This window comes from Ranitomeya variabilis, chromosome 3 (genome assembly GCF_051348905.1).
Source record: "Ranitomeya variabilis isolate aRanVar5 chromosome 3, aRanVar5.hap1, whole genome shotgun sequence".
NCBI classification, from domain to species: Eukaryota; Metazoa; Chordata; class Amphibia; order Anura; family Dendrobatidae; genus Ranitomeya; species Ranitomeya variabilis.
In genome coordinates, this window is record NC_135234.1 from 132,297,942 (window position 1) to 132,313,338 (window position 15,397).

Genomic DNA, 15,397 nt, shown 5'->3' on the forward strand with positions numbered 1-15,397 from the left:
TTCTATCTTTTCTAATTTTAAGACTGAAGTGAAAGATAAATTATATAAGCTAGAATAAATGCATGGCATATCAGTAAAAAGTAGTAATTATAAATTATCATATTTTATAGGAAGTCACTGGGAATTTTTCAGTTTTATCATCTTCTCAATACTTATGTGAAGCTAAGTAACTTAAAAAGTTATTAAAACATAACAGGAAACAGTTCTAATTGCAGGTGAAAAGTGTGACTTTTACATAACTACTATCATTATTATACTAAAAGGTTGTTTGATTTTATTATTTTGTTTTACACTTTAAATAAAGCTATACAATTGTTATTATATTAATAAATAGCTTATAAACGATTAAAACAAATTAACATTTTCACAGGATTACAAAAATACCTGTATTTTGTGTATTATGCTAGAGATAATTATTCTCTAACGCTAATTATATGAATTGTAGAAGTCATAGAAGAGTTCAAGGACAATATAAAGCAAGGAGGCTGCAGGCTTTGTAAATTTCTACAGGAAATGGAACTCCATGGCAACTATTAATATTCTAAATAATTAAATCGGTGAAATAATTGTTGAAACACATCACCAATTTTCTAAGTAAATGAATATATTTTTAAAGGTACTATTAGCATGAAATTCTCACCAGATGTTGGTATCAATCCATCCAATCCATCCAGGCTAAAAAATCATACCATAGATGTCCATAAATAAAGTTATGTGTAAAAATGAAAAGTGACACAGGCAAAAAATATTGAACACGTGCTGAAATTTATCTAATACAAAAGTCTTTGTTGGTGATAACAGCTTCAAGATGTCTCCTGTATAAAGAAACTGGTCACATTCATTGCTCAGGTGTGAGTTTGGCACAATATTTCACACAAACACTAATAAAATACTGAATGAACTCTGAGCTTAAGTTTCTTCCATACATTTTCTATTGGATTCAGGTCAAGTGGTGGGACTAGTGGTGAATGGACAATTTTGGCAGATTCATTTTCTTTCTCTGAAACCAATTGAGAGTTTCCATGGCATGGGGTGTTTGATATCATTGTCTTGCTGAAATGTCCACCCTCATTTCATCTTCATCATCCTTACAGATGGTAGCAGATTTTTATCAAATTTATTTTGGTACATTTGTCCTTCCTTCAATCACATGAAATTTTCCAATGCCATATGTTGAAAAACAGCCCAATTCCATGATGTTCCCACCTCCAAACTTCCCTGTTGGTATGGTGTTTTTGGGATAATATGCAGTGCCTTTTGGCCTCCAAACATGGTGTGTATTATAGCATCCAAAAAGTTCAATTTTGGTCTCATCTAACGAGTCTATATTCTCCCAGTATCTCACAGGCTTGGCTAAATGTTGTTTTGCAAACTTCAAATGTGCTTCAACATGCTTTTTGTTCAGCAATGGAGTCTTGTTTGGTGAGCATGCATAAAGGCCATAGAGGATGAGTGCATTGCAAATAAATGTACATGCTGATTCCAGGTCTTTCTGTAGCTCTTCTGATAATTATTTTCACCCCTATGTCTGAAATCTTGTGGGGAGCACATGGTCTTGGCTGGTTAATGGTGAAATTATGTTCTTTCCACTTCTGGATTATGGCCCCAACTGTGTTCACTGGAATCGTCAGTGGTTTAGAAATTATTTTGTAACCAATGTGTTCAGAATGTTTTGCCACATTAAGTTTGTGAACGTGTTGAGATAGTTCACTGGTTTTACCCATCATAAGATATTTCTTTTGTGGAACCCTGGTGATAAGACACCTTTTTTATAGGCCAGCAGTTGAACCAGCTGATATTATTTTTCATTAAGTGGCAGGATTGCTTTCTAATTACTGATTGATTTCAGCTGGTGTTATGACTTTCCATTGCTTTTTGCACCTTTCTCTCTTCATGTGTTCTATACCTTTTCCCTGTGTCCCTTCTCATTATTACACATAACTTAATTTATGGTCATCTATGGTTTGATTTATTTGTCTGTGTAAATTGGATGAGTTGTTACCGATATCTTTTGAGAATTTCATTTCAATTACACATTTCGAAATATATTTACTTTGAAAATTTGTGGGATGTTCAATACTTTCATCACCAGTTGAATGTAGTTAGTAGAGATGAGAAAATATAATTGAATGTAAATAAAAAAATCTGCATTTACATTTGCTTCTGTGCAGATTCATCACAATGGTTGCTTCTGGTTGCCATTATTTTGAAATATTAAGGGCCATCAATATGTTAAAAAATACAAAAAATCTTTAAACTATCTTTACCACACACTTTCACCTATCCAGTTCTCATCACATGTTCTGTTCACCACTGCTCTCACTAAAAAACCCTGTCATGCTAAGCTGGGTCTTGTAAATCTGATATTGGGATAGTTCTACGCAAGCTCATGGAAGGTCATGGCACACAGTGTTTATTAATGGCAATCTTACACATACTTGCAAAGAACTATCATGGGCCTGATCAGAGTCAGAAGTCCCACTCGCTTGAGAGAGAATTTCAGGTCAAGTGGCTATGATCACAAAATGCATTGAGGAACAGACGGGTGATGGGCCGGAGAGATGAGTGGTATAGTGAGTATGAGAATTTTTTATATTTTTTTACATCTTACGTTTATTATACTCTTGGGTCTAGAGAGACCATAGAACATAATAAGAGACTTTCAATTCGAGAACAATTTTGAATGTCATATTTCCTGGGAAAATCCAAACAGACAGGTGAATTCAAATTTTGCCTGATCCACTCATCTCTAGTAGACAGAGTATTTTATTTCCTATAATGTCCATGTATATACATGGTGGACATGTTCACCATTCTTTGATTGATACGACAGTCTGTGGCAACTGAGATAGGTAATGTGATGCTCTGCAGCTTTTAGTACGCAGAAGCAAAACAGCACCTACAGTATGTTTCAAAAAGGAGAGGGATTACCAAATGTCACTTAGTAAATAGTTGACAAAAGAGAAAGAATTTGCTGCAAAAGTAATTTCCAGCAGACTGGTTCTGCAGAAAGAGATAAATAGTGTTTATTTAGAATCACTATATAATCATTTGGATCAGACATCATATATGAGTATATACCTAATAGGAATATACTCACGCTCGTATGCGCCCTGCTTCTTTCCGGCAGCCTTCCTTCCTAAGAATGAGCGCGTGAAGGACCTTAGATGACGTCACGGCTTGTCCATGTGACCGCTCGCGACCAATCACAAGCCGCGACGTCACCGCAGGTCATTCACGCGCTCATTCTTAGGAAGGAAGCCTGCCGGTTAGTACCAGGGCACGTCCGAGGGTGAGTATATCAATATTTTTTATTTTGATTCTCTATTTTACACATTAATATGGATCCCAGGGCCTGAAGGAGAGTTTCCTCTCCTTCAGACCCTGGGAACCATAGTATCCCATTGTACTGCATTGGGTTTCGTGTTTCGGCCGACCCCGACCCCGACTTTTTTATAGGATCGGCCGATTTCACTCGACCCGACTTTTGAGAAAGTCGGGTTTCGTGAAACCCGACCCGATCCTATAAAAATAAAAGTCGCTCAACCCTACTTGTGACTATCCATCATCCTCTTGATTACATTCCAGAGGTTTTCAATGGGGTTCAGGACTGGAGATTGGGCTGCCAATGACAGGGTTTTGATGTGGTGGTCTCTTACTTTTTGCCAGAGCTGTATATATATATATATATATATATATATATATATATATATATATATACATGGACACAGACACACACATATATATATATATATATATATATATATATATATATATATTACAATATAAAGAAAAAGTATCTGCATTGCATGAAGGTATGTAATCCTGCTTACATTTCATGGTGCTCAGCATATATAGAAAGTTCAATGTATATAAAGTGCACATAGTACATCACCCAGCTTTGCACACAGACTTTCCTCTGCTCCTTACATTCTCATGGTATGCCTTTCAGCTAACCCCAGCTTACCCTGTGTTATTTATAGCCTTGTTCATTCAGGCTTGATTGTATCATCTGGTCCACCCTTAATTCTCTGACCAAGATGAGCAGAGACCACTCCTCTCTGCTTCACACCTGAACGCACTTAGTTTTACATATATTGCATAGCTAAGGTCTGCATGACTTTAGTCTGCAGTGTGATTCCTAGAAGTGTGTCCTAAAAGTGTGAAGATAACAGTAGAATTAAAACCTGAATTGAACCTGAAGGGAACTGAAGGTAAATGGCAAGTCACTGTAAACAATGTTTCTGTTTGTTTTCACTTTCACCCCTATAATCCTTCACTTTCTGCTAACTCCCCTAATCCCCACACCAAGTAAGGAACTGTTCATCTCCTCTTCAATCCAATCCTCCCCATCCATCTCACCTCCTCCTCAGAACTGTTCCTTAACAGGCAATCATCTGCCTCCAAAAACAGACAGCCCCCTCATGCCCTCTCCTGCTCCCACCTGCTAACACTTTCTCTGCTCCTTCTCACTGCTGGTGATATCTCTCCAAATCCTGGTCCTCCTCACCACATTCCCACAGTCATTTCTACCTCCCATTCATGCTCTATCACAAACTTCCGTAACCTCTCTAACCTTATACCCATTCGCCCAGCCCCCGCTTCCCCAGTCCCACTAACAGGAGGTCTGTGGAACGCTCGCTCTGTCTGCAACAAGTTTCCTACATCCATGATCTTTTTGTTACTACCAAACTTTCATTCCTCGCCATCACGAAACCTGGCTCACCCCTTCTGACACAGCCTCCCCTGCTGCACTCTCTTAAGGTGGCTTCCACCTTTCTCACACACCCCGCCCCAGCAGCAAACATGGCTGAGGAGTTGGTTTTCTCCTGTCAGATAACTGCTCCTTCACCCCAATCCCACTGCCACCCTCTGATACCCTCCCTTCCTTCGAGGTGCACTCTATGCGCATCTACTCCCCCTCCAACCTCCAACTGGCTGTCATTTACTGCCCCCCAGGGCCAGCCACCACCTTCTTTGACCACTTCACCACCTGGCTACTTCATTTCCTTTCCGTGAACATCCCCACTATCATCATGGGCGACTTCAACATCCCCTTTGACACTTCCCTCTCAGCTGCCACTAAACTTCTATCTCTCACTTCCTCCTTCTGCCTCACTCAATGGTCTTCTGCAGCCACTCACAAAGATGGACACACACTGGACCTCATCTTCACCCGCCTCTGCTCCTTATCTAACCTCTCTAACTCACCTCTTCCTCTGTCTGACCACAACCTTCTCACATTCTCATCCCTCTCCACTCCATGTCTACAATCGCCACCCCACAAACTTTCACACCCTCGCAGAAATCTTAAACATCTTGACCTACATTCATTCTTTGAATCCCTCCTCCCTCTCACAGACATAAGTTCCTTACACAATGCGGATGCCGCAGCCACTCTATATAACACCACAATAACTGTAGCTTTGGAATCTGCTGCCCCACTTACACATAACATAGCTCACAAAATCAACAGACAACCCTTGCACACCAGCCTGACCAAAGAACTGAGGCGAGCTTCCAGGGCTGCTGAGCGCAGATGGAAAAGATCCCACTCCAATGAGCACTTCATCGCATTCAAACAGTCCCTCACTACTTTGAAGACCACACTCGCCACAGCTAAACAAACCTACTTCTCATCTCTCATATCCTCCCTGTCTCACAACCCTAAACAGTTATTCAACACCTTCAATTCTCTCCTCCATCCCCAAGCACCTCCTCCCTCCCCACTTATCTCAGCTGAAGACTTTGCCTCATTTTTCAAGCAGAAGATTGAGAACATCAGAGACAGTTTTGGTCAACAACCCCCAGAGCCCTTCCTCCTGACTTCCCAGCCCTCCACCTCCAAAACCAACTTCTCCACCATTACAGAAGATCAACTCTCCACTCCACTCTCAAAATCGCATCTCACCACCTGTGCACTTGACCCGCTCCCATCCCACTTCATCCGAAACCTCACCACAGTCTTCATCCCAACCCTAACCCATCTCTTTAACCTATCACTAACAACTGGTGTTTTCCCCTCAAGCTTTAAACATGACTCCATCACACCTATCCTCAAAAAGCCCTCTCTTGACCCATCCACTGTATCTAGCTATCACCCTATATCACTTCTCCCTTATGCCTCCAAACTACTGGAACAACACGTCTACCTTGAACTGTCCTCCCATCTCTCTTCTTGCTCCCTCTTTGACCGCTTACAATCTGGCTTCCGGTCACACCATTCCACTGAAAATGCCCTAACTAAGGTCACCAATGACCTCTTAACTGCCAAGAGCAAGCAACACTACTCTGTCCTCCTCCTCCTCGACCTGTCGGCTGCCTTTGACACAGTGGACCATTCCTTATTATTACAGACCCTCTCATCCCTTGGCATCACAGACTTGGCCCTATCCTGGATCTCATCATACCTAACAGACCGGACATTCAGCGTCTCCCACTCACACACCACCTCCTCACCTCGCCCCCTATCTGTCGGAGTCCCACGAGGTTCAGTCCTTGGGCCCATGCTCTTCTCCATTTACACCTTTGGCCTGGAACAGCTCATAGAATCTCATGGCTTTCAGTATCACCTCTATGCTGATGACACACAGATCTACATCTCTGGACCAGATATCACCTCCCTACTAACCAGAATCCCTCAAAGCCTGTCCACTATTTCATCCTTCTTCTCTGCTAGATTTCTGAAACTTAACATGGACAAAACAGAATTCATCATCTTTCCCCAATCTCACGTGACCCCCCAACGAACCTAACCATTACAGTACATGGCTGCCCACTCTCCCCAGTCCCACAAGCTCGCTGCCTCGGGGTAATCATTGACGCTGATCTCTCCTTCAAACCACATATCCAAGCCCTTTCCACTTCCTTCTGACTTCAACTCAAAAATATTTCATAAATCCGTACATTCCTCAACCAAGTATCTGCAAAAACCCTAGTCCATGCCCTCATCATCTCTCGCCTTGACTACTGCAATCTCCTGCTCTGTGGCCTCCCCTCTAACGTTCTTGCACCCCTCCAATCTATTCTAAACTCTGCTGACCGACTAATCCACCTGTCCCCACGCTATTCCCCGGCCACTCCCCTCTGTCAATCCCTTCACTGGCTCCTTATTGCCCAGAGACTCCACTACAAAACCCTAACCATGACTTACAAAGCCAACCACAACCTGTCTCCTCCATACATCTGTGACTTCGTCTCCTGGTACTTACCTACACGCAACCTCCGATCCTCACAAGATCTCCTTCTCTACTCCCCTCTTATCTCCTCTTCCCACAATCGTATACAAGATTTCTCTTGCGTATCACCCCTACTCTGGAACCCTCTACCACAACACATCAGACTCTCACATACCATCGAAACCTTCAAAAAGAGCCTGAAGACCCACCTCTTCCGACAAGCCTACAACCTGCAGTAACCACCGATCAACCAAACCGCTGCATGACAAGCTCTATCCTCACCTACTGTATTCTCACCCATCCCTTGTAGATTGTGAGCCTTCGCAGGCAGGGTCCTCTCTCCTCCTGTTCCAGTTATGACTTGTATTGTTTAAGATTATTGTACTTGTTTTTATTATGTATACCCCTCTTCAAATGTAAAGCGCCATGGAATAAATGGCGCTATAACAATAAATAATAATAATAATAATATTGTAGAAGAGAGCCAATTGCTGCACTCACCCGTGCATATAATTCGGAGACTTTATTTCCAAATGGATAAAAGTAACAGGGTGATCGTGAATAGCATATTCCTATGTATGGACAACAGATGTTTCTCACTGGGACCAGGAAGAAGTGTCTTCCCGGTGCGAAACGGCTGTTGTCTATACATAGGAGTATGCCATCAACTAACACTCTGTTGGTTTTTCTAATCTAGGTGAAAAATAAGTCTCTGGATTTTATGAACAGGTCTTCTCTTCTATAACACTATATACTTATATATTTATGATCTTCTCTCTTACTCTTACTCTTCTGCAGCAATTAATAGATGAAGCAAAAAAATTGTGTGTATTTAGTCTCACTCTATTTTGTCATTTTATCTGGTACTTTTTGATCGCCTCTAAAAGAAAAATGTCTTTTATTTCAGAGACCTTTTCTTGAGAGTCACAAGATGAAAGCTCCTATTCCACATTTGATCCTCTATTATGTTACCCTGGCACAAAGCTTGAAAGTCGTTACTAAAAGAGGTTCTGGTAAGTGAGTTTGTTTTACTCTTTTGCAGGGGGTCGTGACATAGGCAGTGACATCGAAGATCCTAAATAAGTGTTAGTGAGCTTAGCTAATGTTGGAAATGTAGTGTACTGTAGTGTTATGATTGGATTACAGTGCAGTCGTCGTCATGGCATTAATATTTATTGGATAAGGCTCCATGCAATATATTTTCTGAATTGGACCATCAAATTTTTTATAAAATGGTTTTCCATTTGATATTATGTGGATGCATGTGGACATACATTTATTGATAGAGCTGGCCCTAGATTTTTGATCATGTGTGCTAAGTGTTCAGTATGACTGTCGAAAAATTGGGGAAATTGGATTTGCTGAGGTTTTATTGTCTCATGTTGATTTATTGTGGAATAGTGTTTTGCGTACTTTAATAAATTGTGATGATGTTTTAAAGTATTGCAACAGCTATGTTATAAGGAAACTCGTCTTGATAGGTTGAATATGAAAGACGAAAATGAAAAAAAGGAGGTTATTTGATTTAGAAATAAAGGTCACATTCCTGTACCATCATTAACTGTGTGTGTTTTACTTATTATTACTATTTGTTTCAGACTAGAATTGTAAAAAAACACACAAGAGTTTAAATGAAAATGACAACATAAAATAGTTACTCAGATCTATATTTACTACAAAAACGTATGCGACTTTTTTAAAGTGCTTATTGCCCTTTGTACTAACCCCTTTCAGTTAATGCTTCACTGGTTGACACTGGCAGCCATCTTCTCTGTGTAATGTATAGGCAGATGTGCAGGTGTCGTGCATACAAGCACCATAATATCCCATAGCTATAAAGTAAGTGACACTGACCAACCTCTGTCACATGGGTTATAGGATGTTTCGCCCTCAGCAGTTCGCCCCCAGCAATTCACCCCCAGCAGTTAACCTCTAGCAGTTCACCCCCGGGTACATCCTCTTTGTGACGCCAAGTTGAGTCGCCCACCAGGGCAATGGGGTACTTGGTACCAGGTCCGGTACTTGAAGGGGACGTCATGGTGGCTGCAACCCAGTCCGTGGCCCTAGGCACTCAAATGAAAGGGAAAAGTCTATTAAATGTTTGGTGAATAAAGTTTGTGTTCGTGGTGCCACCTGTGATATTTGGTCAGTAGAGACCGACGCTGCTTAAAGGGGTCCTCTGGGGTGATGGTATGGCAGCTGGATGGTATAACTTCCCACAGGTGAAGTAAATGTACTCGGGGCAAACTGCTGGGGGCAAAACATCCAAATCCCGTTATATAAAACCTTCGCTTTAAGGAAGCATTCATTACAGTGACTGGCAAGTGACTGCTTCTTATCTAACGCAGTTTTATTGTCTATTTATCTGCTTGAAGCCATTTGTCCTTCAGGTGCTATAGATGGGCTTGGCTAAGTTGAGAATTTTAGACATAGGTTTCATGATTATGCATGATTTGCATTGGTCGTTGTTTAAGAGGAAAGATATTTCATGTTAAAGAATAATAGTAAATGCAGATGTAAGAAACTTTGTAATATATCTCATCAGAGAAGTTTAGTTCTCATCTTGATTTGCACTTTGAAAACAAAAGCAGCTCAAATGTCGTGCTCAAGACAAGATGGACTGCTGCCACAGGAAAGTGCCTAAATTCTCACCCTATTATACTCTCTTCAAAGGAGATGGGAAGGATGATTGAGAAGCAGAGTAATAAAAAAGGCAGAACGAGACACAGAAAAATGATTAAATAGCCTCTTAACTGACCTGAGAGCGGGAGTCACTTCTATACTGATCGCTTCTGCTATATCTTGTCCTCCATGTTTCTGCTGCTTTTCCATGGATTATAGAATGAGAAGCGTGTGTTAAGTTGTGTATGGGAGAGATCACAGTAGCTGGTTTCCTCCCACCAGCTCAGAGTCTATTGCAAGTTAAAGGGAATTTGTCACCAGTTTTTTCAACTTCATCTGAGAGCAGCAAAATGTAGGAAAAGAGACACTGATTTCAGAAATATATCACTTAGTTTATTGGGTGCAGCAGTTGTGACAAAATCAAACGTTTTAGATGTAACATGTAGCAGAGCTCAGAAAGCTAACTCCACCCATACCAGGCTCTCTATGTACATGGTTTATTGACAGTGAGCTGCTAATCAGTGGTGGGGCTGAGTTGGACAAGAAGGCAGATGAGCTGTAGCCTGGGTGGTGATAATCTCTTGCTGATAAAACACTCATTGAATTTAAACAACAGCACATAGCCTAATAAGTGACATATCCCTGAAATTTATGTCTCATCCCCTACTTCATACTACCCTCAGATTACATAGAAAAAATCTGCTGACCAATTTCCTTCAAGAGATAGAGTCTGCAGAGGGGGGAATCTGGTGAAACTGCAGGATGCAAGTTATAAAATGGCCAACAATATGTAATTCTTCATTTACACACAGGGCAGCTCACTCTGGACATTTACTTAAAAATACAGTTAACCTTAAACATAATTGCAGTAGATTTGTAACCTCTTCCCTAGGACACAGTTAAGGTTCTGGACTATGATGCTAATTTCTCTGCACTACACTATCACAACTTGCCCAGAAGTAAACAGTTTTGTCATAATGTGTTTTTTCTCTCCTGGAAGAAAGAAAACTGTACCATTGCTTCTTAATTTACATATGCTTGTTAATTATTAATGTATAATGAATATATATATATATATATATATATATATATATATATATATATATATATATATATATACACTCACTGGCCACTTTATTAGGTACACCTGTCCAACTTCTTGTTAACACTTAATTTCTAATCAGCCAATCACATGGCGGCAACTCAGTGCATTTAGGCATGTAGACATGGTCAAGACAATCTCCTGCAGTTCAAACCGAGTATCAGTATGGGGAAGAAAGGTGATTTGAGTGCCTTTGAACGTGGCATGGTTGTTGGTGCCAGAAGGGCTGGTCTGAGTATTTCAGAAACTGCTGATCTACTGGGATTTTCACGCACAACCATCTCTAGGGTTTACAGAGAATGGTCCGAAAAAGAAAAAAAATTCAGTGAGCGGCAGTTCTGTGGGCGGAAATGCCTTGTTGATGCCAGAGGTCAGAGGAGAATGGGCAGACTGGTTCGAGCTGATAGAAAGGCAACAGTGACTCAAATCGCCACCCGTTACAACCAAGGTAGGCCTAAGAGCATCTCTGAACGCACAGTGCATCGAACTTTGAGGCAGATGGGCTACAGCAGCAGAAGACCACATCGGGTACCACTCCTTTCAGCTAAGAACAGGAAACTGAGGCTACAATTTGTACAAGCTCATCGAAATTGGACAGTAGAAGATTGGAAAAACGTTGCTTGGTCTGATGAGTCTCGATTTCTGCTGCGACATTCGGATGGTAGGGTCAGAATTTGGCGTAAACAACATGAAAGCATGGATCCATCCTGCCTTGTATGGAGCATCTTTGGGATGTGCAGCCGACAAATCTGCGGCAACTGTGTGATGCCATCATGTCAATATGGACCAAAATCTCTGAGGAATGCTTCCAGCACCTTGTTGAATCTATGCCACGAAGAATTGAGGCAGTTCTGAAGGCAAAAGGGGGTCCAACCCGTTACTAGCATGGTGTACCTAATAAAGTGGCCGGTGAGTGTATATATATATATATATATATATATATATATTCTTCTATTCAGTATATATATACTATATAATCAAAAAAGGAAAACAGCACTTCATTTACTTCAAGTGAAAAAGTGGATTTAATCAGACACACATGGCATGGCGACGTTTCGGCTCATACTTTTTTCAGTGTATATACTACATATATACACACATTTAAATATATATAAATGTCCCTCTTTATATTTATATATATATATATAATATATATATATATATATGTATAATATATATATATATATATATATATATATATATATAAATGGAATTTGTGGTTTCATTGTGTGGCTTTGATCATCTGCTCCGGTTGATAGCGCAAAGAAAATTGTAAATTTGTGTAACCGTAAAAAATGCTGTGCTGGTCTGGTTGAATGTGCTTATTATGTACAAATGAGTTTTTTATACACTTGTTCTAGGAAATTACAGTAGCAGCGTTTTTATGCATGATGTGAAAAGGAAATGGCAGGTTTTTGATAAATGTTAATCATGAAGAGAGCCTTGTGCCCTTTGATAACAGTTTATATAAACAGTTGAGTCTTTTAAGCAGTAGCCATGTGATATAAACTTATGACCACTGCATTCATAGCTGCCTTATTGTTGTATGTGATGCTACCTCTATGTTGCTAATATCATTGTATATTAGGTCGACTTTAAATCCTCACGTACACTATATATACTACAACCTCAAAATCCTCTTCCCATATATTTTTATGAGACTTTACTGTACCTTGAATTGCTACTTAAGAACTAGACACAATTATTATCATACTCAATTACTTATTATTAGTGATGAGTGAGCATACTCGTTACTCGGGTTTCTCTGAGCTTGCTAGGGTGGTCTCCGAGTATTTCGGCATTCTCGGAGATTTAGTTTAGGTAGACGCAGCTGCATGATTTGCGGCTCTAGACAGCTTGAATTCATGTGGGGGTTGCCTGTTTGTTAAGCAACCCCCACATGTATTCAAGTTGTCTAGCAGCTGCAAATAAACGTCAACATAAACTAAATCTCCGAGCACACCAAAATACTCGGAGACCACCCGAGCATGCTCAGAGAAACCCAAGTAATGAGCATACTGGCTCATCGCTAGTTATTATATTTCCATTGTATTCTCTAGAAGCATTATCAAACATTAAAATGTATCAACTTACAATAAGATTGTGTAAAGGTACCATATGGCTGCACATGTGTCCATGGCTGTATAACACAAAGTCTAAGGAATTTGGAATATTTCAATTCAGGCTCTTTGTATATGAATTCTAAATGGAAATGGAGCAATAAAAAATTAAAAGGAGTACGCCATTTTGCAAATGTACATCTCATGCAGTCCTAAGTTCTAAACTTGATTAAAGGCCCATTTATCCTCACCAATGACCAAAATGATTTGCTTAGAGTGAGCAGTAGTACCAGTGAATGTGTGACAGAGCTAATGGTTCCACGTAGACCCAGTCTAAATTTGTTGTGACAATATGGATATTATATAAGTATGTTTTCCTCTTTAGCAAGGGCTGACTATTAGTGATGAGTGTGCTCGTTACTCGAGTTTCTCCGAGCATGCTCGGGTGGTCTACGAGTATTTTGGCATACTCTGAGATTTAATTCATGTTGACGCAGCTGCATAGTTTGCGGCTCTAGACAGCTTGAACACATGTGGGGATTGCCTGTTTGTTAAGCAACCCCCACATGTATTCAAGCTGTCTAGCAGCCACAAACCATGCAGCTGCATTGACATAAACTAAATCTTAGAGTATGCCAAAATACTCGTAGACCACCCAAGCATGCTCAGAGAAACCCGAGTAACAAGCACACTCGCTCATCACTACTGACTGTGGCTTTTCCTTTTGAAAGGGAAATATGTAATACATAGATATTGTTACATATAGTTACATAGTTATACAGGTTGAGAAAATACTTGGGTCCATCAAATTCGTTTTTCCACCAATAAGACATTCTTTGTCTATACATTATACAAAAATGTACAGTAATTACCGTATATACTAACACTAATAATTAGGGTTGAGCGACCTTAGCTTTTTTAGGATCGAGGTGGGTTTTGTGAAACCCGACCTTCTCGGATGTCGGATCGTATGGAATCGGCCGATTCTACTGTAAAGTCGGGTTCCGGACCCGGAACACGAAACCCAATGTATGTCAATGAAATTATTTTTTTTATTCTCTCTCTCTCTCTCTCTCTCTCTCTCTCTCTCTCCTCCGTGCAAGGCATATGTTATTTTTTGACTCCGGAAATTACTACGTCCGAAAACGTAACATAGCACTATGATGCCGCAGGAGCCGGAACCTATGTCATCACGCTGCCCACAATTAATTGGCTCAAAAAAATGGCGGGGAAGGCGTCATTCGAAACGCGACTTTGGCGCCAAGTTCGTGTTCCACGTGGCCGACCCACACTGGGATCGGATCAGGTTTCATGAGACGCCGACTTTGCCAAAAGTCGGCGACTTATGAAAATGAACGACCCGTTTCGCTCAACCCTACTAATAATAACAATAATAATAATAACATTGCTGCAAAAAATTTGAAAAAAGGATCTGATAACCCTGCTCTTCCTTTACCCATAATCATCATATACTCTAGTAGACACTTACATATCATACCATTTGTATTCTATTTCAGGGCTTCTTTGCATGAATTACAAAAAAATAAAGTTTAACTCATCTTTAGTGTTGAGTGATACCTTCCGATATGCAAAGGTATCGGTATCAGATTGGATCGGCCGATATCCAAAAAATATCGGATATCGCCGATACCGATACCCGATACCAATGGATATCAATGGGACACAAAATATCGGAATGGTTCCCAGGGTCTGAAGGAGAGGAAACTCTCCTTCAAGCCCTGGGATCCATATTCATGTATAAAATAAATAATAATAAAAAAAATATTGATATACTCACCCCTCGGACGGCCCCGGCTCTCACCGGTCCAAGCGTCTGCCTCCGTTCCTAAGAATGCAGAGTGAAGGACCTTCGATGATGTCGCGGCTTGTGATTGGTCGCATGACCGCTCATGTGACCGCTCACGTGACCAATCACAAGCCGCGACGTCATCGAAGGTCCTTCACTCCCTGCATTCTTAGGAACGGAGGCACCGCTAAGAGCCAGGGTCCGCCGGAGGAATTATATCAATATTTTTTATTTTTATTATTTATTTTTTATATGAATATGGATCCCAGGGCCTGAAGGAGAGTCTCCTCTCCTCCAGACCCTGGGAACCATACGCACCGCACACTTCCAATTCCGATTTCCGATATCGCAAAAATATCGGAACTCGGTATCGGAATTCCGATACATCAAATATCGGCCGATACCCGATGTTTGCAGTATCGGAATGCTCAACACTTCTCATCTTTTTTAGCACTTTTTTTGCAAAAATAGTTCCAGACCTTGTAAAGATAATAAAAATAGATCCAAAGTAATTTTAATGTTTCAAGAAGTACAACTATAGAAAGACAAATTATAGTACAAACAACCAGCACATGTTCTTAATCATTTCCATTCAGTATAGAGAGGATATAAAAAATAAGCTACTGTT

The 15,397-nt window shown here is 40.4% G+C and overlaps 1 protein-coding gene across 2 annotated transcripts in view; it reads left to right on the forward strand.

Annotated features, from left to right (window-relative positions):
• The window catches only part of IL1RAPL1 (interleukin 1 receptor accessory protein like 1), a 2,314,681-nt gene that overhangs the window by 427,085 nt on the left and 1,872,199 nt on the right, over positions 1-15,397 (forward strand). For both annotated transcript variants that reach the window (XM_077294673.1, XM_077294674.1), the window contains one exon: positions 8,086-8,191. In XM_077294673.1, the coding sequence (XP_077150788.1) occupies positions 8,110-8,191 (82 nt within the window). In that variant the 5' untranslated portion in view covers positions 8,086-8,109. The remainder of the gene's footprint in view (positions 1-8,085; positions 8,192-15,397) is intronic.